General features: G+C 51.0%; 9 protein-coding genes across 9 annotated transcripts; 6 read left to right on the plus strand and 3 right to left on the minus strand.

Moving 5' to 3' along the window:
- Nucleotides 1–2,541: 2,541 nt before the first annotated feature.
- On the plus strand, nucleotides 2,542–3,941 carry STEHIDRAFT_168438 (uncharacterized protein; the record flags this gene model as incomplete). The annotated part of the gene is made up of 2 exons (XM_007304088.1): nucleotides 2,542–3,570; nucleotides 3,630–3,941. 2 exons carry the CDS (start codon nucleotides 2,542–2,544, stop codon nucleotides 3,651–3,653), a joined length of 1,053 nt encoding a protein of 350 aa, XP_007304150.1. The 3' UTR covers nucleotides 3,654–3,941.
- An 82-nt stretch (nucleotides 3,942–4,023) lies between these two features.
- STEHIDRAFT_57793 (uncharacterized protein) lies at nucleotides 4,024–4,269 on the minus strand (the record flags this gene model as incomplete). The annotated part of the gene is made up of 1 exon (XM_007303951.1): nucleotides 4,024–4,269. A coding segment is annotated over one exon (246 nt), but the record flags the coding sequence as incomplete, so codon positions are not given.
- A 1,399-nt stretch (nucleotides 4,270–5,668) lies between these two features.
- On the plus strand, nucleotides 5,669–6,291 carry STEHIDRAFT_121384 (uncharacterized protein; the record flags this gene model as incomplete). Its single annotated transcript, XM_007304089.1, has 2 exons — nucleotides 5,669–6,113; nucleotides 6,181–6,291. Exons 1-2 carry the CDS (start codon nucleotides 5,820–5,822, stop codon nucleotides 6,289–6,291), a joined length of 405 nt encoding a protein of 134 aa, XP_007304151.1. The 5' UTR covers nucleotides 5,669–5,819.
- Nucleotides 6,292–6,518: 227 nt separating this feature from the next.
- Nucleotides 6,519–7,819, plus strand: STEHIDRAFT_139336 (uncharacterized protein). Its single transcript, XM_007304090.1, has 6 exons — nucleotides 6,519–6,631; nucleotides 6,694–6,719; nucleotides 6,787–6,880; nucleotides 6,961–7,227; nucleotides 7,294–7,461; nucleotides 7,519–7,819. Exons 2-5 carry the CDS (start codon nucleotides 6,714–6,716, stop codon nucleotides 7,374–7,376), a joined length of 450 nt encoding a protein of 149 aa, XP_007304152.1. The 5' UTR covers nucleotides 6,519–6,631; nucleotides 6,694–6,713; the 3' UTR covers nucleotides 7,377–7,461; nucleotides 7,519–7,819.
- Nucleotides 7,820–9,726: 1,907 nt separating this feature from the next.
- On the minus strand, nucleotides 9,727–13,968 carry STEHIDRAFT_110950 (TPR-like protein; the record flags this gene model as incomplete). The annotated part of the gene is made up of 7 exons (XM_007304091.1): nucleotides 9,727–9,732; nucleotides 9,777–9,914; nucleotides 9,977–10,279; nucleotides 10,359–10,871; nucleotides 11,245–13,577; nucleotides 13,704–13,718; nucleotides 13,908–13,968. 7 exons carry the CDS (start codon nucleotides 13,966–13,968, stop codon nucleotides 9,727–9,729), a joined length of 3,369 nt encoding a protein of 1,122 aa, XP_007304153.1.
- A 259-nt stretch (nucleotides 13,969–14,227) lies between these two features.
- Nucleotides 14,228–15,857, plus strand: STEHIDRAFT_57613 (uncharacterized protein; the record flags this gene model as incomplete). The annotated part of the gene is made up of 4 exons (XM_007303935.1): nucleotides 14,228–14,372; nucleotides 14,514–14,661; nucleotides 14,801–15,441; nucleotides 15,505–15,857. 4 exons carry the CDS (start codon nucleotides 14,228–14,230, stop codon nucleotides 15,855–15,857), a joined length of 1,287 nt encoding a protein of 428 aa, XP_007303997.1.
- A 4,020-nt stretch (nucleotides 15,858–19,877) lies between these two features.
- STEHIDRAFT_57307 (uncharacterized protein) lies at nucleotides 19,878–20,627 on the plus strand (the record flags this gene model as incomplete). Its single annotated transcript, XM_007303908.1, has 1 exon — nucleotides 19,878–20,627. A coding segment is annotated over one exon (750 nt), but the record flags the coding sequence as incomplete, so codon positions are not given.
- A 63-nt stretch (nucleotides 20,628–20,690) lies between these two features.
- STEHIDRAFT_28039 (uncharacterized protein) lies at nucleotides 20,691–21,608 on the plus strand (the record flags this gene model as incomplete). The annotated part of the gene is made up of 1 exon (XM_007303857.1): nucleotides 20,691–21,608. A coding segment is annotated over one exon (918 nt), but the record flags the coding sequence as incomplete, so codon positions are not given.
- A 1,188-nt stretch (nucleotides 21,609–22,796) lies between these two features.
- STEHIDRAFT_156755 (uncharacterized protein) lies at nucleotides 22,797–24,292 on the minus strand (the record flags this gene model as incomplete). Its single annotated transcript, XM_007304092.1, has 3 exons — nucleotides 22,797–23,269; nucleotides 23,326–23,346; nucleotides 24,103–24,292. 3 exons carry the CDS (start codon nucleotides 24,290–24,292, stop codon nucleotides 22,797–22,799), a joined length of 684 nt encoding a protein of 227 aa, XP_007304154.1.
- Nucleotides 24,293–26,071: the final 1,779 nt, after the last annotated feature.

Genomic DNA, 26,071 nt, shown 5'->3' on the forward strand with positions numbered 1-26,071 from the left:
TTCGATGAGAAGAGAATAGGATGACACGAAACTCGTCTGTCCTTTCTCGCCGCCACCGGCAAAAGCCGGTTTCGCCAACTGCCCTTTGTTCTAGTTAAGCGAGTGTCAACTTGAAGGTCAAAGCACGATTCCAACTTCCCGCCTCCACCATTCTTCGTTCACAGAATGTCATACCCAACTAGCTTTCCGACTCTCTCTCGCTCATCTAGTCAGATACGAAATGACCTTCTGCATGACTACAAACCATTCGAACCTTGGTGTCTCTTACTCAACGAGTCACAACCCGACGTCTCGATGGTCCAAGTTCCTTTAATGAATCCAGAAACGTGCTCGAAGGAACTGGTATGTTTATTATTCCGTGATTACTCCTCGATCGCGATGCTGACGATATCGATGCATATCTGGGAAGCAATACCGTCTTGCTCATGTATGGGGCCAGAGAGGCCAAAACCTATGTCTCAATACCCCTTCGAATGTATTCTATCGTGTGTTGAGTTCCTCGTAATTCCTGATTTCCTGACTGACCGTGGTGTAATAGTGCGCTGTGATTTTCAACGTGTCTTTGACACCGGATACTTTGCCCTCCTACCCAATTTTGAGCTTCTCAAGGCAATACACAACGACGTCGTTGTGCACCGCCGTCTCCTATATGCTCGTCGTCCGAAATGGACTGAAGTAAGACCACAACGTTCTCCTTACTTTCTTTGCATTACTAACTTCAAAACTACAGCTTTACAAAGATCAAATTCTCGATTTTCAATTCATCCCCATGCGGTGTTTCACTCAGCCTGGCCTTCCTTTCGTTCGCCGCCATCATCCTCGTTTCTGGAACTACGTCGAATATTTCCAGCCATACACAGACGTGCCTCCCCTTCGCTGTCATATCCACCCCTACCTCGTCATCTACAACACCATCACCAAACTAGATCGATACCCAACCGGAACACTTCCCGGATGCTTCCAGCGATCCATTGACCTCGCTTGCAACATTTGGAATCTCTGGATGACGGAAAAGGTCCCTGGACCACCCCTCAACGCCGACCACAGACGCTCTGCTGCTCTCAAAGATCGACAGAGAGACTCACCATCGCCTTCGGCTACCTCGCCACCTTCGACGTTCGCATTGTATCTGGATAGCTCTGATAATCGAATATACTGCCGCGAAGAGGACATGTATCCATTCTACAAGAAACCTCGACGCGATCCTCCCGTTCCGAAGGAGAGGATGAATCTGCCGCACGGTGTCGTCGAGACCGAACCTTCGACTGTATGGACACATCCGTCATCGTCCAGCAGTCGTGTCGGTACACCTTCGTCAGATCGTTCTCAGTGGTGGCCTGACGAGCATATCACGCTATCTTGTGTCGATAGCGCGTCAACCGGTGTCTGGTATCAGCGTGACGGCAAACAAGATTTCATAGCGTTCCGAAACTTACCGTCTAGTTTTGATGGTTCGAATCAGTCGTATTATCCATTCGATCACCCGGCGAATCTATCTTCATTACCTGAGTCTGGATTTGGTCCCCAGGACGAAACGGTACTCGCTAAACAAAGGGAGAAAAAGCGCCGCATCCACGTCGCCGTTACTGAGGATGACGACGAACGCCCACCCCCGAGGGACCCCTCGGCCTTCTACTCCAAAATCGTCCCCGTTGAGGAACCCAGCGTTGTCGAATGGGTGCGATGCCTGAAGCGCCACAAACCTTCCTCCGGGCGAAAGTATGATCCCCTTTTGGAAGAATACAGAGCGGAACCATCGATGCCTGAGCCTCCTCCACTCGCATCGACTTGGAAGCCGGACAATCTTTCATTATGGCCAAAGCGGACATTGAAGAGGCGATCGGAGGCCGTCGTCAAATTGTCTACGAAGAAGCGCAAACGGGACAGCGACACTGGTTAATGGACTTGGGAAGGTGTCTTATTAGCTCGCCTCGGTCCATCCTGTTCCACCTCGATCACATATATCTGCCTGCACTGGACGCTCATCCTTCGATGTTATACGATCTACGAGTGTCGACGTCCTCGCCAGAATGTGTTTGCTTCGGACGATCGTTCTCCAACAATATCCGGAGATAAATCGGAATAGCTATTCCTCCTCGGGGCATCATATATTTGAAGTAGCCCGTACGTGTGGACCGGAATCATAGCTCTGAATCATGGTAGCCGTCTTACGGCTTGATGTCATTGGCCTTGTATTATCCTTGTCATTTGGCCGTTGACAATCCGACCCGCTTTCAACGAGGTTTCGACACCCTCGGGGTCGATTTGTAGCATGTAGGACTTTCCATCGCTATTAGCGTATGTACACTTTGTGATTTTATCGATAGTGTAAACAGTATCCTGTCATAGTACTATTATGCTGTAGGCCTTTGAGCTCGTGCAGTTGCCATCAGTGAGCGGGCCACAGTTACTTTCTAGCGCCACGAGGGTGCGTGTGAAAGGAAGGTGGCACAGCTTTGAGAATTTGATGGTCCAGTCCCTTGCTCTTCTGCACTCTCCATCGACTTGCCTCCTTGCGTTCGTGAACATCTGAAATCTCGTATGGATAACGATATTTCTAGTAGCTTAGCTGCTGGCGAAAACGACACTTCTTCGATACCCAAAGTTGCACTCGCACCCTTCGATGATTCATCAGCGGATGTAATCCTACGTTCAAGCGATGGCGTCGACTTCCACGTCTACAAAATCATCTTATCCCTCTCCTCATCCGTCTTTCAGTCTATGTTCACCCTCCCTCAGCCATCGTCTCCCTCTACGCCTGTGTCGATGGTCCCCGTCGTCGAAATGGCAGAACACTCGTCGGTTCTCACACCGCTTCTTCGTGCCTGTTATCCAGCGCGTTACGCCGATGCTCAAGCAGAGAGCGACGCTCAGACTGCAGATGCAGTTCCCCGTTCACCTCACCCGACTGGTATATTGGGCCACGATCTCATTCGGCAGGTTCTCGAAGCAGCTCGGAAATTCGACATCGCGTCCTTCGACGCTCCTGCCACCAATCTCCTCCTCGACCTCGTACCGAAGGAACCTATAGCTGTCTACGCCACAGCGGTTCGGTTCTCCCTGAAGGTCGTAGCCGCTGCTGCCGCTAAACAAACTCTCAAGTTCAAACATATGGAGTTTCCGACTTCCGACTCCATGAACTACATGACTGCAGTCCAGCTTTACGACCTCCTTCGTTATCATCGTAATTGTGGCCAAGCAGCACATGACGCCATCGAGCACGATTTCTACTATGACTGGCTGGGAGACTTGCCTGACGAAGATGAGCTGGATTATTGTATTATGCGGGACCAGCGATGCGATTGCTATCAGCCGCGTGCAAAATATGAGGAGGACGCGGATTGGTACGCTTTACCCTCTGTGTGGGAGTTCCTGACGCGTGCGGCAGAGGCGGTGAAAAATCACCCAGATCCTCTTGTTATTATCTCTCCTGTGGAGGTTGTGGATCATCCAAGAGCTGAGCCGAGAATTTCTGAGAGTTGCCAATACTGTGTGGCCACTAAGCCTATGTACACGGTGGAGAGATTATATACGGTGTTGATGAAGCTGGTGGAGGAGGCTATCGACCAGGTTTGCACCAGCTGAGCCTTTCCTCGCTATTATTTGAACACTGACGTATAATGCTTTAGGTACCACTTCCTAAGATCTCTTGATTGTCGTCCGGCTACGTCGTTCCGTCCTCGATGACCAGTATTTTCATATGTACCTGGACATTTCGTACTTCTTGTACAGTTTCTTGGAGATATTTTGGGCTTCCTGTGTTTGAGATCCAACTCGAAGTGAGAGATCTCGATATGTGGAAAAATGACCATAGGCAGAAGCAACTCTGGAAATGTACTGGCCAGCCTGTACGTAGGTGCCTATAGCTGCAATGCTCGTAGGAGAAGATATGTAGGATTTTGTCGACCGTTCGTCATGGCTAGCAATCAACAGCTCCTCGATCATACCCCAAAACTTTCAAAAGGGTTAGGTAGGACTAGCAATCATGTCGTTCCGAGGCTCTATGATCATCTTCGCATGAGATCAGGCACCGATGTGGACGAAAGTACTCCATCTTTCCGCAGGCACCCCTGCCTCCCTTAGACCCTGTACGGCGACATGAAGTGCCCTCGCTGACAAACCTACATCCGCCCTATGTTCTCGCCTGTCGTTCATCATACATTCGTAGAACCTACGCGCGAGCTCCGGTCCATCCACATCAGCCATCGTCCAAAGTGTCCCTACGACCGACCGAAACCCACAAAACTGCACGGCAGTTGCAAGACTAAGCACCTCATCCGGAGCCTCATTCGACAATATCGACGAGGGCTCCGAGGCCGCTTGCGACTCTCCCGCTGTTGCAGAGACGGCTGTGTGACACTGTGCACGCCGTTCGGATTGAAAGTCAACCTGAGGAACACCAGTAAATGTAATTTTATTCGCTCACCCGCCGGTATAAAGTTCACTTGTGTGCGGTGACTTTCAACCATCTCACGGTATAAAGGAGGGGGATTGAAGATCACCCCTTATATTGCCGAATTCACTCACTTCAACTGGGAAGGGAATTCAACCTGTTCACCAGAGAGATATCACTCGTTGTTTTCTGCGGTGCACGGCACCTTCAATTGAAAATGTATGGCCCGTAGATTGACTTTTGTATTGGTGAACTGTAACTACAAGTACATACATGGAACTACACAAGGTCTGTATCTACCCCGAACCTCGAGTATCATAAGGAATGCGAAAGAAGTGACTTACCAAGTAAGAGTGAGACCCGCTCACAATAATTCATGATTCCATATACTCATCAATGGTGGTGGACTCGCGGCGCGTTATACTAGTCGAACACAGCACCCGAATGGTCACAAGAGAATACGCACCGGCGGGACCGCCCTTCACAACGAGTATAGCAAGCACCCAATGCCGGGACGAAACGATGCTGCACTTTTCTGTATGCTAGCTGGCAACCGGTTAGCCCTACGATCCAGCTAACATGATAGAAGACCGCCTCATCCGAAACCTAGAAGCAAAGAAACAAGACGTACTGTTGTCATACGACACAACATAGATATCCTGATCCCCTTCAAGATTGACCCTCCCGAGTAGAGCAAGACCTAGAAAGCATTATTTTGCAAGCGTCAGACAGGCAATGAGAGCGCACGATAACGAGCGAGGCAATGGGAAAAACGAGACGGCCGATCTCGCGGTTACGGGTGGCGAGTGATAGCAAAGAGAAGCCCAACCGGAAGAGGTTGATAAGTTGATCTTGAATAGATCACATTAAGGACACAGGGAGCATACCAAAGATGTCGACGATGACGAAATGTCGATGCGCAGGTGTTGCAGAACGTTTCTCGACGTCGTGGTCTGACTGCATCAGCAAAACCGCAGCCATCTATCTTATCTATCACGATCTAGGCAGTCTTGGCGCTCTGATTGCTTAGGCACATTGCTTGCTCTCGACTTCGTAGACCTCTTAGAGTACTTATGCACTTATGTGCGAGTAGGTTTTATGAGCCGGTCAGATTGCGAGGCCCACATCTTTGCAGAACAACAGATATCAAGGATCTGAATTTGGCTGTATTACAATGACATAACATGCAGTACAACATAACTAGGATATGGACAAGCTCAATGATGAATGGTACTACTTGGGCATGAAGCTTCCAAAATCTGGTAAAACATCAAAGGGAGGAGGGAGCCAAAGTGGCATAGCGAGTATTGCATAACCTAAAGAAAGGTGGTCTGAGGGCGGGTGCCGCTATCACAACCATGTAAAGTCCTGACTCGAAATTTGAAAAGAGGCTGAGAAGAATGAAGAACGCCTGCGACAAACCAAAATGAAACAAACAAATTTACGAAACATACGAAAACTCAGAGGCAACGAGCGCTCTGTCCCGAGCGCTCTCCCCGAGGATCACTCATATCCCTCCAGTCCCATTTCGAACAGCGAAGAAGACGAAGATGACGAGACGATGCGCAAGTCGGTGAAGGGCACCGCGATGGGCGCGCGATGCGGAGGTGTCGTCAATGGCATGCGATGCAGACATGTCGTCGATGAGCGCGCGATACAGACGTGTCGTCGTCGCGCTAAGCGTCGGTGTTGTCATGGTCGTTCACCAGTAATGCAACTGTTAACAGTCTCTTGAGAAGGGATAGGGTATAAGAGAGGACAAGGACTGCATACGACGAACTGACCTGCGCACTGAAAGCTCGACTCTTGCTTACTCCCCGAACCCAATCCAATTCAGCACCGGTCCTATCTTGCCAGAGATCCTGACATACAGATCAAAGGTTTCTCGAGGCAGATAGTCTCGGAGTCAGTTAATAGGCAGGAAGGGAGCGACGGTTGAGCGATGCGGCGCGAGAGGACAAGAGAGCCGGGCGAAAGTTTCGGGGTGACGCGTCGCGCTTACGCCTGCCCTAAATCCGCACGTGATCTCGTTGATCCTGAATGGCGTCAGACTCAGTGGCGGCACGGCGCAGTCCCCTTTCTTCCCTTCCCTCATCCCCACTCACTACTCGTCTCGTCCTCCTCACCCGCCACAGCCACGTTTGTCCGATGCTTAAGGACCTACAATGACGGCGCCTTTGGGCTTTGGTAAGATCATACATTGTCACTCCTACATAAATACCTTCAACGCTCTCCTGCGTAAGTCCCGTTTGCCGTGCGTATCGATCTGACACCCTCAGGCTAACAACATAACCTTGTAGTACCCTAAGCATGCATACATATGACGGTTCGTACTATGCATTTACTAGTAATACCCAAAGACGTGTCTGATAGTTTGGCCCTTATACTCGTAGGTACTCGATATCAACGGCAGGTGTGCGTCACCTTCGAGATTCGCCACGGATCCACCGGTGGTGACAAGGCAAAAGGCAGATGAACGTATCTCTGGTACGTATCTCCCGTCTTCATCCCCTCGTTCCGCAGTTCTTTTTCGAGTGCGTATGTTGACGAACGTCTGCGGTTTACAGAGGGTGGAAAGACCGATATCACGGCGTCACCAACGTGTTCATGTTCTTCGCCTCCGTCTTCTTCGCCCCCATCTTCGTTTCCATCCTCGCTTGGGGTCACCGTTGGTGCTCTGGTCATCGTCGGCACGTCCATGATCCGTAACGTGCACGATATCAACTGGGATTACATCAGTGACGCCGTACCCGCGTTCTTGACGATCATCGTCATCTCATTGACCTACAAGTATGCCTATATCTTCGCCCTCTGTTTGATGAAGTCGATACACGGTACGTTCATGGTCATGTTCATTTATTCCGAAACCTATTGATCCAAGCTGACTTCGCATCGCACAGGGACGAGCCATTGCCGTCGACCCTTGACTTTGCCACGTAACATGGTTGAGGCATGGACCCAGTCTGGATTCATTGATCTGTAGATGGTGTCCATCTAGTGCAGGCGCCGATGTACGATGCGGACCACCGTGCTACCGATATGATGTCCGCCATACAACCTGACGATATGTACGTATTCGACTGTGATACATTAGTGACTTTGTTGGCTGAAGCACTCGGTTTCAGGCATATTTGAGAGCATCATGGAGCAGGCTAGCGGTGCACACGGGCTGTGACGATGACAGGGTGTACGTGTGTTTCCATCTTCCTTATTCACAAATCCCATTTCTACCCTCAGGAGCAGTGCCAGCTCCTTAGTGTCAGTACTGGTTGACTAGTGATGTGAGTAGCGAAGCTCGGGCCTTGCAGGTATGCAAGTAGTGCCATGTCTCCTCAAAATCTGTTGTTTTAGCATTCCGCTTTAGTGTTGAGCGCGAATGTGCTCCTGGCTTTCGTGAATCGCGCCTTTTTTATTTCGTTCCAGCCCTTTTCATATGATCCCTTCTCCGTTCCTGCACGATATTATCAGTGTTTACCGATGTCTGTCCCGTTGCTATTGGAGAGCATGTATGTATTCCGCTGTCATACAGAAGTAGACAGTAATGATAAATTGCTCTATGTACTCTATGGTGGGTCTATGGTGCGAAAGGCGCGTACTGCTATACGGCCTAAATAGCCTATGGGGTGTCTAGCGATATGGAAGTCCGTTAGGAGTACAGGGTTTTGCATATGAAACCGGAATGTCGCGCTGAGAAAAATCCTGGGCGCTCGAGCCAAACAAAGCCGTAAATGGTAATCACTCTCGGCGATGTTTCGGCAGTGGCGCTCCTGAGAGGCCCTTCTCATCTCTGCGACCCACACCGTTGTTCATAGAGCTCTTGTTATGCTTTGTAGTGCTCGAACTCACCTCATACGGGACCCACACTACCACCTTCAATGTATTCTCATGACATTGTTTTCGCGATCATCGACCCGTTCGGTATCCCATCCCAACAACATTGCACCAACATCAACCTCGACAATTCAACTCTTTGCTCAGACAATCTCAAGCACAATCAGTCTCCAGCTCGCGCCCCCGGCTACGCTATCTATGCGACGAGGAGAATGAGTTCCTCAATGTAGCCATCGGCATCACTGGAGTGAGGTTCTTGTTTGTAGGAAGGTAGTTTTGGAAGCTTGATCGTCTGCGTATGTCGAAAGGGTGCGTGTTTTCTCGCATGCAAAGTCATCGGACTCGTTGCAATCTGCTCTGCTCGTTGTCTCTCTCCTCCTCCTTACAATCGACACATTACCTTGTCCGTGATACCGAACTGCTCTGCAAACGAAAGAGCACCAAATTCCGTGGGCAAAGTGTCAGGACTGAGTAACCGGTGCGTATCCGCTTGGTTTTCGATTGTGTCAGGTTTTTGCTTCAGTGGAATCAGCTCGAAAAGCTGCCGCTCCAGGCCATTATATTCGCAATGTCCTCCCCTCTCGCTTTGTCTCCGAGACATATATCCCCCCCGTCCCAGCCTTTGTAACGTCTCTCAGTATATTTACCCGGCATCCAGTTCATGCTTTCACGGATTTCGAGACCGCAGGCACACATGAACTGGTCGAGTGCGTCCTGCGATAACGGTAGAAGTTGAGACTCAAGTCGTGTAGAACGACAGCTCAGGCTGCACCTCTGCGTCTCTCTGCGCCCTTGATGTCGAGGGTTGAGGCAGTATCTAGTTGGCTATGGTTTTTTTACCCGGTATATTGGACTTGACCCATCATATACTTCAGTAGTAACAAGTACTATAATAAATTCAAAACTTCTGAGTACTTGTCAGTGTGATGAAGGGTATGCAATGTCAGTATGCTCGAGTATAGGGGCATGCAGAGTCCCTGGTGCCACACGAATCCTGCCGAGGAATGCCGAGCAAGGCTGCCGTTTACGGCTTTGTTTGGTTCAGGCACACAGGATTTTTCTACGCGCGACATTCCGGTTTCTTATGCAAAACCCTGTAGAGATTGATCTATCGATCTATTGATCTAGGAACATGGCTGGATAGATGTCATAGACGGGATATTCCGTTGCGGTTTTGCTGATGACTGGAAGGAGCGATGGGCAGAGCACCCGGCTTTGCTGGCATGCGATGCAAGCGATGATATCATCCGGTAAGGTGCCGGTCTTTAGGGCAGGCTAACAATGACTCCCGCAAAGGGGCACTTCTGCATGATTTCCGCCTCACCCGCATTCACTCCATCGCCGGCTTCACCCTGAGCGACTCGTTTAACGAGTGAAAAGTGGAAGTCAACCTCCCTTGGAGGTGACATTCAGCCCCTTTCACGTGCACAGTGTGACATGCAGCTAGGAAAGCAAGCTCGGCGTTCGGGAGATTAGCGTCCATGATTTCCAGCAGGGTGAGGTTACCGCTGTGAAGGGCGAAAGAGGACAGGAATGGCTTGTCGAATTCTACGGATCCGTGGCATGCGAAGTGGACCCATGGGTGGTTTTTGAGTTGGCGAACAACAGATTTCGGTGTCGCCTGGACGTCGTCCTGGATATGTACGCTGTCCCCGAGTATGTTATGAATTTCCTTGAACTCTTGGTTGACCTACCGAACCGCAAGACAGGAATGAATGTACGTTCGACGAGTCTGAAAACGATTTGACTTACTTGTGGGAGAGCTTTGGATTGTCCAACAGCTAGTAGCTGGGCCACGGAAGGCTCGGGTATTGGATCAGTACGCCGAGCTCGTCTTGAAGCAATGAGAGAAGATAAAGTGGGGGTGTATGAGGATATGAAGTAGTCCGATAGATTCTTCTGTCCTTCGACGTATGGCCCCGCAGCGTGAATGGGCAAAGAACCTAGCATGCTGGTTAGACACCACCATATACGGGGCAATTCGTTCTGTCGTGGTTCTAGGCCGCCGTCTCCCTTGAACCGAATGAGCTCTTTGACGACAGGTTCACAGACATACTGCCACAATATGCGTAAGATAGAGATCAGCCCACTGGTGGATCTAGTCTCTGGATTGGTTGTCTGGCCGGCGTCAAACCCGGGCCCGGTCCAGAGCTCTGCGCTTGATAGGTATCATCTGACGCGAGAGGCGAGTAACAACTGTCGGAAGATCTGAGGAGGGCGGCACGACGGTCGGCGGACCAGTGTTGCGCAAGATAAATGCGTCACAGCGGAGAGAGTTCATGTTGACAATGATGACAGGCCCGCCCACCGCAGCAGCTTGGAGAGAGCTGTATGGTTTGATCCGGAGAAAATCAGAAAACCCATCAATCTCTCTAATTTTCTGGACTGTTTCATCCCACTTCTCTGACAATAGACGCTGTTGTGTGGCCTTCTTGTCAAAACCCGACTGTGGTTCCGCCGATACCCCAGAAATTGGCTCCGAGGCACTGGACCTAGCCAGCTTGTCGAGTTCGGAGCTCGTGTCATTGAATATCTGTGCGAGTTCGGGATCCACTCCGCGAAGGTCATCTAAAGGATGTCTGTAGTCTCGCATCTTGGACCAGAGTTGTCCTCGACCCTGCTCTAGCATCTCAACCGCACGCTCCAGCTGACCGACTTGAGTGGCGTATGCCGCTGCTTCGGACGCCAGTAACCAAGGGGGCGGCAGCCCCCCGAGCCAAGACCTGATGTTGGGTCCTGCCTAATCCGGTAATTATTTCCTTATATGGTAGGAGTTTGGGGGGGAGGGGGGGTGTCTGGCCGAGGTCAAAATTTTTGGAAAATGCTCCAATGAGTGCGAGCATTCCAGAAAAATACTCAGAAAATATTCGAAAATCGGCATATTTCCCCCCTTCCTGACTTAATCCGGAAGGCTTTCGACCCCACAAAAATGCTTAGAATTCTCTTCTCCAGTGAATAAAGCCTATGGGAAGATAAGGTCTTTTTCTTGGGGGCTGCCGCCCCCTTGCCAGTAACTTGACGTCTGATCGTGCGAGGAACCGGTGTTGTATTTCGATGGTGGCTCGCGTGACGATGCACTCTTTTTGGAGCACCAACGCGCATTCGTAAGCCTTGAGTGTGCTCGAGTGGGTACACTTGTACGCCGATGTGGCCCATAAGTATGTTGCTCGATAGCGATCCTCTAGTGTCGCATTGGCGTACGATGCAGCCTTCTCAAACATTTGACAGGCGGCGTCGACGTTGTCCTGCAAGAGGTACGACTCTGCCAAGCTGACTTTTATGTTTGTGAGCGTATGATGACTAGTGCGCCTGACTATAGCTTCGGCTTCGGTACTTAAGCTGACTGCTTCTTCTATGTCTTGTGGACGATGTTCAAGAGAGAAGCGTGCATTTAGAGCATCCACGAGATTGTTGAGGGACCAAGAACGATCTGGATGCCCTACAGGACGTAGATGAAGAGCTGAACGATGGAGAGAGATGGACTCGTCAATAATTTCTCGTTTTCCCTGCTTCTTGAATAGGGCGTAAAGCCCTGTTCCAAGATTGTTCAGATATAGGGAAAGCCTCGGATGACCGTGATCACACAGTGCGACGCATTCACGACCATAACAGACGGCCTGCTCCAAATCGTCCAGCCGCCCTTCCAAATCGAACCGCGCGTGTAAGGCATCTGCCAGATTGGTTAGACACACCGGACGTTCAGAATGCCCTGTCGGGCGTAAGGGGAGGGCCTGATAGTAGAGTGCCACTACTTCGTCGATGTCCTCTTTCCGTCCCTGCTGCTCAAATCGATCCAGGACGGCATTGCCTAGATTCACTAATGGATGAAACCTCTGTTGGTTCCCATCAGAGAAGAGCGTCAATGCCTCTCGATAGATGTTAATCACTTCTTCAAGATCGGTGATATTTCCATGTCTATCGAAGCGTTCGTGGATTGCTGTCGCATAATTGACCAGAGCACTAAAGCGGCCTGTGTGACCTGGAGGACAGAGCACAACAGCATCGCGGAAAAGCTCCGTCGCTTCTTCCAAGTTCTCGTTCGGTCTACTCAACCGAGACAGGTCCAGGATAGAATTTCCAAGGTTCGTTAGGAACAGATGGCGGTCGTCATGATCCAGGGAGAGTACGGACAAAGCATCTCGAAAGCATTGGATTGCCTCCATCAAGCTCTCATGTTTTCCAGAAGAGTCGTACTCCACCGTAAGACTGTTTCCAAGGGCCATAAGCAACATCGCGTCGTCCGCATCCTTGGGAGGACGGACGATCGCTGCACGGCCGTACTTCAAGGCCTCCTGTAGGTCTTCTTCACGGCCATGCAAAATGAATGAGGTGCGCAATGCGTCGGAAAGCTTCCGGAGTGTGTTGGTACGCTCAGGAGCCTCGGAGGGCCAGAGAGCTTGGGCATCGCGGTAACATCGCACCGAGTCCTCCAAGTCTTGGTCTACGCCATTGTCGTCGTATCGGCTTTCAAGGAGGACACCTAAGTTTTGTAGCATCAAGGGGCGCTCCGGATTGGTGTCCGACATAGTAGCAAGAGCTATGCGGCGAAGCGATATACACTCGTCTCGGTCTGCGTCGTTTTTTTGACCATCGTAACGTTCGTGAAGAGCAGTGAGCAGATCGAATGAGGTTGAAAAATATTCCAGAGAGTCTGAAGAGCATCTGCAAATCATCTCGCGAAGGTAGTAGATAGCGTCGTCCAAGTCCTCCCGCCTTGCCCAGCTATCGAAACGAGAAAGCAACACCTTTGTCAAATACCTCAGGGAAGATACACGAGTCGCGTCAACGGCTTCCCGCTCATCATCTTTGTCCGTATCAATGGTAGAGATAGACGGTTCCGTGAACTCATCTCGTTCGGATAGCAATGAATTACGCAAATCATCGACTGTTGCGTCGAGATCTGCGACTAGATTGTGCTGTTTGAACATGGCACATAGCGTGTTGGTAAGGTTACCCGACATGATGGAACAATTTGGATCGTCTGAGGGACATGTCTTCCAGGCTTCACAATTCAAGCGATATGCCTCCTCAAGGTCGTCCAAGCGGTGGTGGCATTCAAAGCGGGAGTGAAGGCCAGCTGCCAACCCGCTCAGATACAAATAGCGATTTCTCTGCTCGAACGGAACAAGTGCAAGTGCAGTTCGAAAGAGCTGGACGGATTCGTCGATTTCCTCGGTATCCGTTGCTCGATTGAGCTTGAAATGTTCCATGAGGGCATATGCAAAGTTTCGTACCGCGGGTGCGTGGTGACGGTCATCTGGAGGCAACAATGCGAAGGCCTGCCGCCAGTCATTTATCGCTTTCTCGACGTCCTCTACTTCACCTTCCTCCTCGAATTGTTCGTAGGAAGCATCTGCAGAATTTCGCAGTGAAATGTAAAGGTCCAGTCTGTCCGCGTCCTGTGACCCTTCTGTGCTCGACAGTTCCGGTAAGAGCTCAGAATGATCATGATGGCCGTGACGACTTTATAAGAACATACCTGATGCAGATGAGCCTTCGGTCATCAAGAACGAGTTTACCGTTCAAAGAAGAGTATTTCGATCGGGTTGGCTAAAGTAAGAAGATGGGGTCGCCGTTGTGGCCAGTAAAAAGAAGGGGCGGTTTGATGTGGCGCAAAGAGGAAGAGGGCGTGCGAAAAAGCCGCACAGCCTGGTACCAGTGGCACTGTGCACTGGACACCCACCATGGCCGACAACGACAGCTTCACCGCTCTCAATCCGCACTTTCATCAGCGAACGGTCCATCATCGCCGTTTCGCGAAATTGTCTGTATCATTCCGCCGCTTTATAATATCGACCCCCGAGCCCATCATAGACGCGTCCACACAAGAGTTACTCGTCGCTCTCATCATCTGGATTCTCAGTCTCTTCGTTTTCTACTCGCATATCATCCATCAGCTACCAGATCCTTCGCCCTTTTTGCTGGCTAGTGCTACGACTTAGGTTCTCGGAGTTTAGACACCAATTTGAAGGGAAACAGGCTTGGACAATTGAAGCTTGAGGCATGAGTCTGGACCAGAACCTCTTCACGCTCAATGTCGTGCCGAACAAGGATAATGCGCTCGTTGTAGACTTGGTGGATCCGCAAGGGACGGTACATTATAGGAAACAGAGGGAACCGGGCTCGGTATATACCATACATGTATTCGGTGCGTTGTCTCTTCATACCGTTTGGACATTATACTTATTCCTAATTTCTGTACACTCTTGCGTTTTGTGTCGACGATGCTGCGGGAATGGACGTGACCGATTTTTCTCGTGGGTACGATGACATGGCACGCACGCTACAGAGCCACAGAGCGAAGCACTGTTGGCGACTGCGACATCACCCGCAGCTTCGAGCAGGCACAAGACGCTAGAGCTTCACAATCCGAACTCAATAGTAGAGCTCAAGTCTATCGGAACGTTAACGTTCAAATGGGGATTTAAGTGGGAAGAGTGCGTGCCATCAGTCTTTATTCTTCTATCTTTCAGCCCCTATTCTTGTGTTCTGCATATGGAAGTCGTATTACCAGTACTGATGCGGAATGGACTCGTTCGCATTGGGGAATGTCTTTGTATCTGTTCCTTCATGTAGACATGAATTCGAATGGAAACGCCAGGAATGCTTCATTATCCGCAAACCCGACCCTCCCGTCCTCGTCGCCGTAACCAAAGAACCGCCCGGGAAACTGAAGACGACCGCCATCCAGATCCTGGACTACAATATCAACCGATTCGACATCGAAGACCGCAAGGGGCTCGAGATCGTCATCCTCACTTCGCTCCTCACGTTCCATGACTTAAACGACGCCTATCATGCCACGCCCACGGAAGTTTCGCCTCAGTCTTCTTCTTCTGCTGTGCCGACTGTTGCTGGGGCTGGGAGTGGAGATGGACCTCCCCCACCTTATCGAAGTTTCACGGCCGACTCGAATACTGGTGATGCCCAAGTGCTGAGTAACATCGGGGGCGGTCAGGCACCGCCACTACCGCTCAAACCACCCATTCCAGAGACGACCGGGATCGATAAGGTGGCCGAGGCGCATGCGATGAGAGGAGATGTGAACGAGATCACGATAGAGGAGGACGGGAGCGTGGAGGATTACGCGCAGTACGCTCTTGGGCTGCTTGAGGACGATGCGATGCTCTTCATTACGATCCAGTCGTTCGATGCGAAGACGGTGCCGAAGGTGTTGCAGGTTGTGGAGGAGACGAAGAGAATTAGACATAAACGGAGTCCGTTTTCCTCCATCGCACGTCCGTCGTTTTCTAAATGACATTTTCGTTTCGCTACTACAGGCATGGCAACAAACAAACCCGACACAGAGCTCCACCAATACGTGATCTACGACTCTCCGAACGCGAAACGCAGGCGGATCGTCCTCGACGATTATGCACCACCGCAGAGCCTGAGCGTACATTTGAGTAAAATCGACATGCCGGAGCTAAGGCCGAAGCCGTCGCCTTCTGTGGCGCATCATGGGAAGGCAGGGAGCGGAAGTGGGAGCCCAACAGGGAAGGGTGGAGATAAGGACAAGGATAAAAAGGGGAAAGGAAAGGAAAAGGAAGATAAGAAAGGGAAGGGGAAGGATAAGGATAAAAGTCGAGGTAAAAACTTGAGCGACACCGATCTTTCCCGTTTTCGTAGCTGACTTTTTTATGACTTCATCAGACCCATCCCGCTCACCACCAACATCGCAGCCTAAACAATCCCCCTCTCGCCTCGCGAAAGGTCCTTCCCCTAATCCCCAATCCCATCCACCACATCCTCCCTACCCTCCCAAGCCCCAATCTTACCGCCCCACGCCTTCACCAGCACAACTGAATAACCCAATGATGTTCGTCGCGCCGCCGCCGCCACCTCCCTCTTCTTCAAGGTCACGGCCTCATTCTTCAGTCCCTCCACCTTTGTCTTCTTCGTCGCCACAACCACAACCACATAGTGGTTTCCAGCCTCGACCATCGCCACAGCCATTCGGGACGGGCCAAGGACATGGGTCACAAGGGTCGTTCAGCGGTGGGCTGAGGCAAAGTTTGTATTCGGTGCAGAGTTCGCCGCTTGTAGCGGGTTTACTAGAGAGGATTGGAGGCGGAAGTGGTGGGAATAGTAGTGGGAATAGTGGGAGTAGTCCGGCGCATACGGGTGGTGGAAGTGGTAATGTGGGTAGCGTGTCGAGACGGTGAGGTTTGGCTGTTGACCTGAGGAGGACGAGGACTCGTGAAGAGTGGAATGGGGGGTGAACCGATGAAGGTGAGATGTTTCGGACTTCGAACGACAGGGGAAGTGCTTGTACGGTACTTATCATGGACAGGGCTTGTTGTATTTATTGCATCCTACAATAAAAGGTTAAAAATGACAAGAGAAGGACTCGTTGTTCCTGGTCCCTACAGGGATCAGGTCTTGCAATGATTTAAATGACCACATTAGGACAGTGCCTCCCACGCTCTGGGATACCTGACGAGCTCAAGACCCCCCTCCTGCCCCATTGGGACATACCACCACGCGAGCGAAAGACCTAACGACGTCTGCACCCCCCTCCTACCCCATTAGGACATACTTCCCACGCATCGAATGTCCCAAACGATGATATTCCAGTCGACCTGCCCCATTGGGACGGACTCTTACACTAGCAGTGCCTCTCTGCGCCGTATTCTGAATGTCGAGATTCTTTCATGTAAAGGACACGATGGCAATGCGCACAAAAGTGGGCACTGTGCTCTCGCCTCGTGGCCTGCAGCTGTGGCGAGATTCAGGGAGTGTTACAGTACTCAAGTGCATTAGCACTGAAGTTCAAGCCGAGCGCAAGCTCGCCACTGTAACAACACTGAAAGATGGTCGAGGCATCCACCACTTGTTCGAAGAGTGGGTCGTTAGTACTAGCGGCTAGTAAGTTTTATCACGCTCTTCAAAGAAGATCGCAGACCATCGCGCGGGGCGGAGCCCCCGCGCGTAGAGGCGGGCCACAAAGCGGCTGGGCGAAGCCCTGGCGCGAGAGTGGCCCGCCGCCTTCATTCCGTGAAGCCAAATTGGCCAGAAGATACAACTTCAATACAATGGACAGCTCTGGACAGCTGAAGGCAGTGGTCGCTAATCGACCCATAGGAGGGACCAGGTGGCGCCCGGAGGGCAAGTGTATAGAGTACTCGTATCTGGTTCACTGCCGCATGGAAAATCTGAACGGAAGCACAATATCTCCACTGGCCGGATCGTCTTCGCTCCGAGAGGGACGATAACCGCATATGAGTCTGTGTTCGGCCCAGTCTCTAGTGTAACATATGTGTCAGAAACATGGGAGCCGAAGTGTTCAAAAAATAAGATCAGATACGCACTGCTTCTGACACAATAATCCACAGTATTGTGTCGAGCGGCAAGCCTTGCAGCTTTTCGTCCGCTTTCGTCTGCACCCTCGCCTCATGCATGTGCCGTCTACATGACAGATGGACTGCAGACGGTCCACGAACGACCACGCCATAGAGAGCTCCTGAGATAAATCTACCCGTGCTTGACGTGCGGAATAGACTTGTGATGCTTCAAGATCGTGCCCCAATCGGAGGCAAGCGTGCATTATGCGTGAGCGAGGCAGATCATGGCGAAGGATGGGTATGAGCTCTGGACAAGCCAAAAGCAGTGTGCACAGGTCCTTTAAAATGCAAATGATTGCCCCTATTCAAAGAGGAAATCAATGTGATCATGATTTTGGACAAGAGTGAGACTCAACTCACCAAGTGCAAGGGGTTTACAGGAGGCTTGAGAAAGAATGCTCTCAATACCATCGAAGAGTCTACCTTTCCGGCAAATTCTGATGAACGAATCGCGGTGCCCTGTCCATCCTTCAACCAGTTTCCGAACAATGGTGTACACGAGCATTGTGATCGGTACCGTGAAAGCGTTATTCTCACATGTTTCTGATGATGCCACCTTGTCGGGCTCTCTAAGGGCAAGGAATAGACCGTCAAAAAGCTCTTGACTTCGGCATATCGCTCGAATGAATGCATCATCAGCATCAGATCTGCCCCACTGTGACTCTCCGCAAAGACTTGCGAGGATTACACTGACATCACAAAGACCCTGCGCGTCCAGTGTCGGCATGCGCCTCTCGAACTCTTGTATGAATCTTCGTGGAGAGCCACCCGGAAATCCACGAGTGAACGAGATGATGAGGTGTTGTGGGGTGAGATGGATCTCCCTGTACTGTACTTTTTCGCGCACAAGTTCGTGTCCCGTGTCCCATGGGTGCCGCGAACGAACTTGTGCCACGGGACAGTCCCACCCCATTGACGTGCACTGAACTTGTAAATGGGACATACCAAAATTTGACGAAAACTTGACAAATATTTGAGAATATATTTTAGGGTCCTAAATTGACCTCAGGAAGGCCCCCAAGACACAATTTGGGCCAGATTTTGCTACTAGGTGAGCTCCCCCATCCAAATGCAGAGCATAAGTGGCTGTTGAGCGGTCATGAAAGGTCGTATCCCTGAAAAAGCGTCCATGTTCACGAACATCGTCCCTTATCCCGATCTGCGTGCGAACCGGGACACGAATGGATTATGTCAGCTCGGCAACGGCCGAGGGGCGGTGGCGCGAACTTGTGCGCGAAAAAGTACAGTACTCCACAAGCCCGTGTTCTGAACCGGCCATAAAAATAGTACGAGGCCAAAAAGATGCGGATATGGCAGTCGAGCATGTGAGGAAATCCTTCGACTCGGTTGAGTGCAGCCACATACGTGTCAGGACTGACACAGTGAAATCCTTTGGCGAGTCCAGGATGCTATGGAAGGTCATAGTAAGAATAGTGGTGTCTCTGCCGTTGAGAATATAGTACCCACGCAAGTATGGATGGGTCTAAGTAAAGCATATATATGAGGAATGTCCCTGTGCAGTATCGTTCGTCGACATGGTGACTCCCAGCGTTTAAACTGTTCCCAGGGTTCAACCACAACTAATAGCCCCGAAGGATCAGATCGAGTGATGAATTGGCAGTACGAAAAGAACCACAAGGACTTACCACTGACATCATCTTGCTCCAATTCTCCTTAACCTCTAGCAAGAACCGTTGTCGGGCAGGACCTACGAGGTGACCGGATTGGGCATAGAAAGCTGCCGTTCGTAGCAGTGAGATACTAGCGAACCACGACGCAGGTGACTACAGATTGGATCGTTACATATTGGCGACAGTTCAGGGGAGCCTCCGGAGCTGAACACTCACCTCTGCCTCCAGTCCTGCACGCTTCTCCTCTTCTGAGAAGATTTTGACATGCAATAGCGTAAAGTCACATATCGCCTTCACTATCCCTTCATTTATCAGGCCTTCCCAGACAATGGAGTCCCACTCGTCCATGAGGTCAAATAACGCATCAATAACTGTATCGAGGTCCTGGAAAAATATAATCTTTAGTGCAAGCACATTCATATGAACACATGGAAAATGAAATTACTCTAAAGGCATCATCTCCCCATCGGTTCGGTGTTTCTGCGGTGAGCAGGCTAACGACACGCCTGGGGTTGGTCCTCGCAATTCTTTGCCATTTTAAACTGTTCAATGGTATCTCTTCTGTAAACATCCTCGATCGGAGGCAATCTGTTTGCAAGTCATAAGCTTCAATCTACGAACGCGACAGGTGAATGATAGTGTCAAACAACAATAGAGGTGTGGCTCGAATTTCGGATCATGGACTTCGAGGAGTATCGGCGCTCACTGCCAGCCTGGTTCCACATCGGCCCAGACAGGAAAATGAAGCACCACACAAACACAAAGGTTGCGAAGTGCCTGCGGGAGAACCACGGGGTAAATACAGTAGGAGACCTCGAGGACTTCGGAATCAGCAGAGAAAACGAAGAGCACAAGACCAAGCGATACCCGAACTCGACCAAAATAAGACCGTGCGGTTGTGCGGACTGCGAAGCAGATAGACGCCGAGGCTGTACCGACCCACACAAGTGCTTACGACGCGCTAAAATAATCCTGGCCCACATCCTACCAAAGTGGCACCCGCAGACACAAGGGAATGACGATACCCTAGACCTGTCTAAGGAGGATGTCGAAGCAAACGAGACGGCTAGAGCGAACAAGCAACCGGTCACGTTCAACCCTGACGTACACTGCCAGGGAAACCTATCACAAGGAGTCCGAGTCTTTGGAGACCCAAACGCGAAGATCAACTACCCACCTTTCAGACAGCGAGGAAACCTGGACGAACAGGACGAAATCACCGTATACACGGACGGATCCTGCCTGAACAACGGCGACGACAACGCCAGAGCCGGAAGCGGAATATGGTTCGGACCTGATGATGAACGCAACAAGTCGCTCCGCGTACCCTCGGCGATGCCGCAGACAAATCAAACCGGAGAGGTCCTAGCTATATGGTACATAGCGACCACCGCACCCCTATCGGCCCCGCTGCATATAAAGTCGGACTCACTCTACGCCATTGACGGACTCACGAAGCACTTGTCAGCCTGGGAGGACAAGGGATGGATCGGAGTCTCCAACTCTGAGCTTTTCAGGGCAACGGCTGCAGCCCTCAGACGTCGGGGCGGCAAAACCACCTTCCAATGGGTGAAAGGGCATAGCGGGATTGCTGGCAATGAAGGCGCTGACCGCCTCGCCAGGGCGGGCGCCGAGTCTGAAGTAGACCCGAATCTAAAAATCCGCATCCCGCCACGCTTCAACCTGACGGGAGCAAAGCTGACCACCGCGACCCAAGCAATCTTGACCGAGGAAGTTAAACGTCGATACAAGAAACCCCAGAGGACGGCCACGACCGTAAACCTCGATATCGGGAGGTGGGCTGCACACGACCACCTACATGCTGGCCTCCCAACAGATGCCAGAATATTCAAATCCATTAGAAGCAAGAACCTGACAAAGAAGGAAAGGATATTTTTGTACCGTACCTTGCACAACGGTTATAAAATCGGGAAATACTGGGACAACATCCCCGAATATGAACAGCGTGGGCGCTGCTCCATATGCGACGGCGAAGAGGAGTCCATGCGCCATATCCTGGAGGAATGCCAAGCCCCAGAACGAGAAAGAATATGGAGCCTAGCGAGGGAGCTCTGCGAGCAGAAAGGGATAGCTTGGCCCCAGATGACGATCGGCACAATCCTGACTAGCGGCCTAGCAAACTTCAAGACTGAACGAGGTAAACGCCGTCCCGGGGCAAACCGTTTCTTCCAGATCCTAGTAACGAGCTCGGCGCACCTGATATGGGTGCTGCGATGCGAACGGAGGATCACCAGAGAGGACGGCGACAACTTCTCCGAGCAAGAAGTCCACGACAGATGGGTAGCACGTATAAACGCTCGTCTGGACTTAGATAGAGTAGCTACGAACAAGACACGCTTCGGGAAGAAAGCGCTACGACCAAGTGTCGTCCTCCAGACATGGGGCGGCACACTCTTGAACGAGGAAAATCTGCCGGAGGACTGGCTCCGGCAGTCTGGGGTTTTAGTGGGTATACCTTCCTGGCGACCAGGGAGGAACCGTTGATGACGGGCAAGTCCCACACTGCCTGCGACTAGCAGGCGTGCAATTAGCATTTCCTCAGGGTGATATTAGGTAAGTCAGCAGGGTGCGAACCCCTGCCTAACAGCATATGAAGCCTCGTCGGGCTGGCTTAGGCGGCTGCGCGAGGTGGAGCTTCAAACCAAAAAAAAAAAAAAACAAACCTGATCTCACGCCGACAATTCTTCAAGACCGTCCAATGACCCAATAATGGAAGCTGAATGAACGGCGGCCTACTCGATCGGTTGTGCTAGTAGACGATGGGCAGTATCGCTCAGCTATAGCGGCTGCCAAGCTGAAGAGCGCTCAAACTTCAGCTTCACGTGACGGTGGCTCGGGTGAGCCGACGCAATTGTTTGGCCTTGTTAGGATCATAAGTCTCGTCGTCTTCCTTTGTCCTTCGAGCTGCCTCTTTTCCACGCCGCCACTGAGCCACTTCCTGCCACTTCTCTCTCTCGATTTTGCCTTGGTATCCGCCACTCTAGTGTTGAAGACGTGTAAAATTATTTTTTTCGGCTTCATCGCAGGCAGACTGATACTTGTCTGGGACTCTGCTAGCAAGTGCCAAGGCAGTCACGTTGACACAAATTGGCAGCATGTTCTCCGGGACGGTTGAACAAGACAGGAGTGAAGCTTCGAGGTCGTCGGCATGGAAGGCTATGCATTGATTGACCTTGACGGGAACACCATATCGGGATCATTAGTATTTCTCTGGTCAGGTTGTTGCAGTTGTGGGGTTCCCATCATACGGCGATTACGGTTTATCATCTGGCACCGTCACGTCAACGGCACTCTTTGCGTATATAAATGCGTACAATCATCTATACAGTACAGAGATAAATCATATTGGGGTGAAAATAAACGACTGGACGGTTGTATCAGGCCGTACACCGCATTCGTTGCGAAGAAACCGACGGTAACCCTGTGCCCTCCTCCATTATCAGAGCAAATACCAGGGTCGTCTCAGCCTCAGGCTCGACATCGGTCACATCATATGCCCACACTTCCTCTCCTCTGCCATCCTTGTTCGCACGAGTTCTATAATCCTCGGAGATCGCCTCGCTGAGCACTTCCAACTTAACCTTTTTTCAAGTCGTCCGAAGTGGCATCCGAGCTCCGTTCTCCCAATCCAAGAGACACCCTGGTACTCCCCTCCGCTCCATGTCCGACGCTTCCCTCCACGCGACGAGCGATGAGAAGGACACCAAGAATCTTCCTCATTGACACAGGGGGCAACTCTTGTTCGGGGCCTAACCACTCTGGAGCTCTCCTCCTACCGTCCGTATCTGTGGGGTTCAATACACATCGGAAGGGCCTGTATCTCTGTGCGTCGCCCTCCGGTGTAGGAAGCAGAATGAAGATGTCGCTTTCGATGTTCTTGCGCATGAATGCGGGAGTGCTGAGGTATTCTTCTTCGGATACGGTGGGAGGCATGCCTTGAATTACGATGGCGTAAACGAGAAGTACAGTACCGCCGGTTGTCATTCCAGCGGATTGAGGCTCGGTCAAAATGAAGATACCAATGTCGGTTCTCTCTTCGGGGTGCAATGCTGATGGGCATACTGGTCAGTGCTCAGGAAAAGAAAGAGGTTTCAGTGGCGCGTACATGTTCTATTCATCGAGGGCTCTGAGTGATGGTCAGTTAAGATCAATGCGGAGATAGATGGAAGACAGTTGAGGATCAGGATGCTCCGACACGGGGGCCTTTTGGGCCTTGATAGTCTCCGGAACGGAAATGAGTGGCGCGCTGACCTGTGGTCAATGCATCGCATAAATATCAACCGGTGGAACTGGGCACGTTGAACAATCAGTCACGATTGTTCAGTTCCGAGACTGGAACAAAAGAGAACAAGAGCAGATTGCCATCCTGGCGATGGCAATGGAGGGCCTTTGAACCTGGCTATGTGACGCCGTCCGTTTTATGAGCGCTGGTCACTTCCAGTTTTCAAGCTCAAGTGCCGATGTACGCCGATTGTGAGAATGGATATTGTGAAGCGGATCGTTAGGTTTTTCTGCGCATCGCAGGATATAACGTAGCAATTTCACTCGAACGAGAGACAAGGTAGGAACTAATGTCGAACGGGAGGTAATGTGAGCATCTAGGTGGTAGGACTGATGAAAAGCGGAGAGAAGAGGAAAAAACGAATACGGTCAAACAACCACGTATTGTGCGAGCAGCCTATGTAGACTGGAGATGAAAGGGCACGTGGGTATAAGCCTCAAGCTTCAAGTATGACCAGGTGGCTCAATAGCGGTGTCCTATATACAGCGCAGCGTCACGTTGGCCCCTCACACCACTGGTCGTGCTGGACCTACCACTGGCCAAGAACTACGGCCGCCCGAGTCCGATTCCCAAGGAAAGCTGGTGTCCTCAGCAAAGCACCAAGTAATTGAAGGGACGTCGCGAAGAGAACGAAGATGATCAAGAGGTTGATACGCAGTGCAACGCCGAGGAACTTGGGATCGCAGGCGCTGGCGAGCAAGTCCACGTCCGGAAACAGCGCGAGCGCGACGAAGACATGGTAGCGATCAAGTTGAGGTGCAGTACATGCATACTGCGGGCTCCTCACCATTATATGAGCAAATCAAGATGAAGCAGCGAGCAGTCAAAACGCAATACGCAAAAACGCCTCGCTCGTCATCGTGTCTAGCACATCCCCTTGGAGGAACCCATCTACCTTCCTTCCACAGCAGAGTCCCACAAAGACTGAGCAAAGCTGTCCAGCGTTCAGCTTTCGTGAGATGGATGACAAGAGATGGGGCCAAGCGCCGTTGCATGACCCACATAGCACTTTTAGGCGTGCACGGGTCAGGAGGGAACAGGAAGTCCAAGAGACTTGGAAGGCGAAGGCGGGTGGAAGCCGGCTCGGAAGTGACGCGTTTGAACCGCGCCGAGGAGAACAATGATGTCCAAGACGGCGTACGCGACAATATCAAGAGTTTCTGATATTGACCATGACAGAAGTATCGGCTCCACAAGATATAGATGGTTTGCCATGTATGGTTCCGAAGCCGAAGATAGGTCGGGGGTCGCCCGTGAGTAGCGAAAGCGAGACAAACGCACCAATGAGTACGTTCTCGCGCCTAGATCAAGACATAGCCAAAATTTCGATCAACATAGTTCACGGAATGAGGTATTTGTTGAGTCGTCGATACGTAGTGCTCGTCCTTCATGCATCATGGTCCAAACATGAGAGTTGAGACTGAGGGAGAGACCGAGGCCGTGGCCCCTAACTCAGGTTCAATCTCCGCCTGAAGCGATCAACCTTCGCCCTCCTTCATGTTCGCCACACTCTTTCACGCCCCTTTCCCCTGGTCCCTCATCTCTTTCTTCCTCCTTGCCTTCTAGTGAGGATTATTAGGACGTTATAAAGTTATAACGAAAATTTACTTGAACGAGCTCTTTGGACCTTGTGATGGCGCCCAGATGAGAAGCGCCTCATCAACCGTTTGAGTCAAACGGTCAGTGTGAGTCGCCACCGCCACTTCCCCCGCTTTTTATTCTCAGGTATGAGGTAGCACAACAAGGCACCGTCAGATTTTCAACAGAGATATAAGCTGATGACAATCCAACCTATTCCAAACCGGTGGTGGAAGTCATATCAGGTCGTGCTGTCTTTTTCCGCGCACCGAGGTTCAAACGTCCAAGCTTTTTTTGACGTTTAACGTGCATCTAGCACTACTGTATGGTGAAAGGTCAGTTCTCACGACATTTGTTCTTCATTTCTATGACAGATTACAGCAGGTCATCCATGGTACACGATATATGCGCGTGTATTTGGCTGCATTGGTATATATGCATATATGCACTTGGAAGACCTCCGCCCAGGGCGTAATTATCCATCCTATCAAGTTTCCCGGAACACACCATTTATACAACCTCCATGAATCATTTCGTTCAAACATGGCGTCTTCCCACTGACTCTATATAGGTGAATAATTCAGGCCTATACTCATTTGGGAATTAACCAGAGAGGACGTCCCCGAGCCCATGGACCGGACCCTTCGATGCTTTTATTTACCCAGAAACAACTTTTGGGCCCTCGTGGTAGATGCTTCACTTTATTCAGACACCCGTCTCCAGGACTGCCGTCCCTTGGTAGCATCCCCTACGCGATCCCAAGCTCTCTTTCTTGAAATCGTTCCACTCTCCGATGAATTGTGCTAGCTCCTGCTGGCTCCCAAGTGCAGGTCTCTGAGCCTCTTGTTCTTGGCAGTCTGCCACGAGTTCTCTCCTCCGACATACTGGGAGAAGCTTGGAATCGGGAAGCATCCTCCAATTGTTTCTTCCGAGAGCAACCTCACCAGGACGACAAAGTTCCCCGAGACATACTCGCGTCTGCTTATTAACC

This window comes from Stereum hirsutum, assembly GCF_000264905.1.
Source record: "Stereum hirsutum FP-91666 SS1 unplaced genomic scaffold STEHIscaffold_7, whole genome shotgun sequence".
NCBI lineage: Eukaryota > Fungi > Basidiomycota > Agaricomycetes > Russulales > Stereaceae > Stereum > Stereum hirsutum.

Coding starts and splice junctions, on each gene's coding strand:
- STEHIDRAFT_139336 (XM_007304090.1), top strand. Junction 6,881..6,960: donor GGCAGATGAACGTATCTCTG/GTACGTATCTCC, acceptor TGCGGTTTACAG/AGGGTGGAAAGACCGATATC. Junction 7,228..7,293: donor TTTGATGAAGTCGATACACG/GTACGTTCATGG, acceptor CGCATCGCACAG/GGACGAGCCATTGCCGTCGA.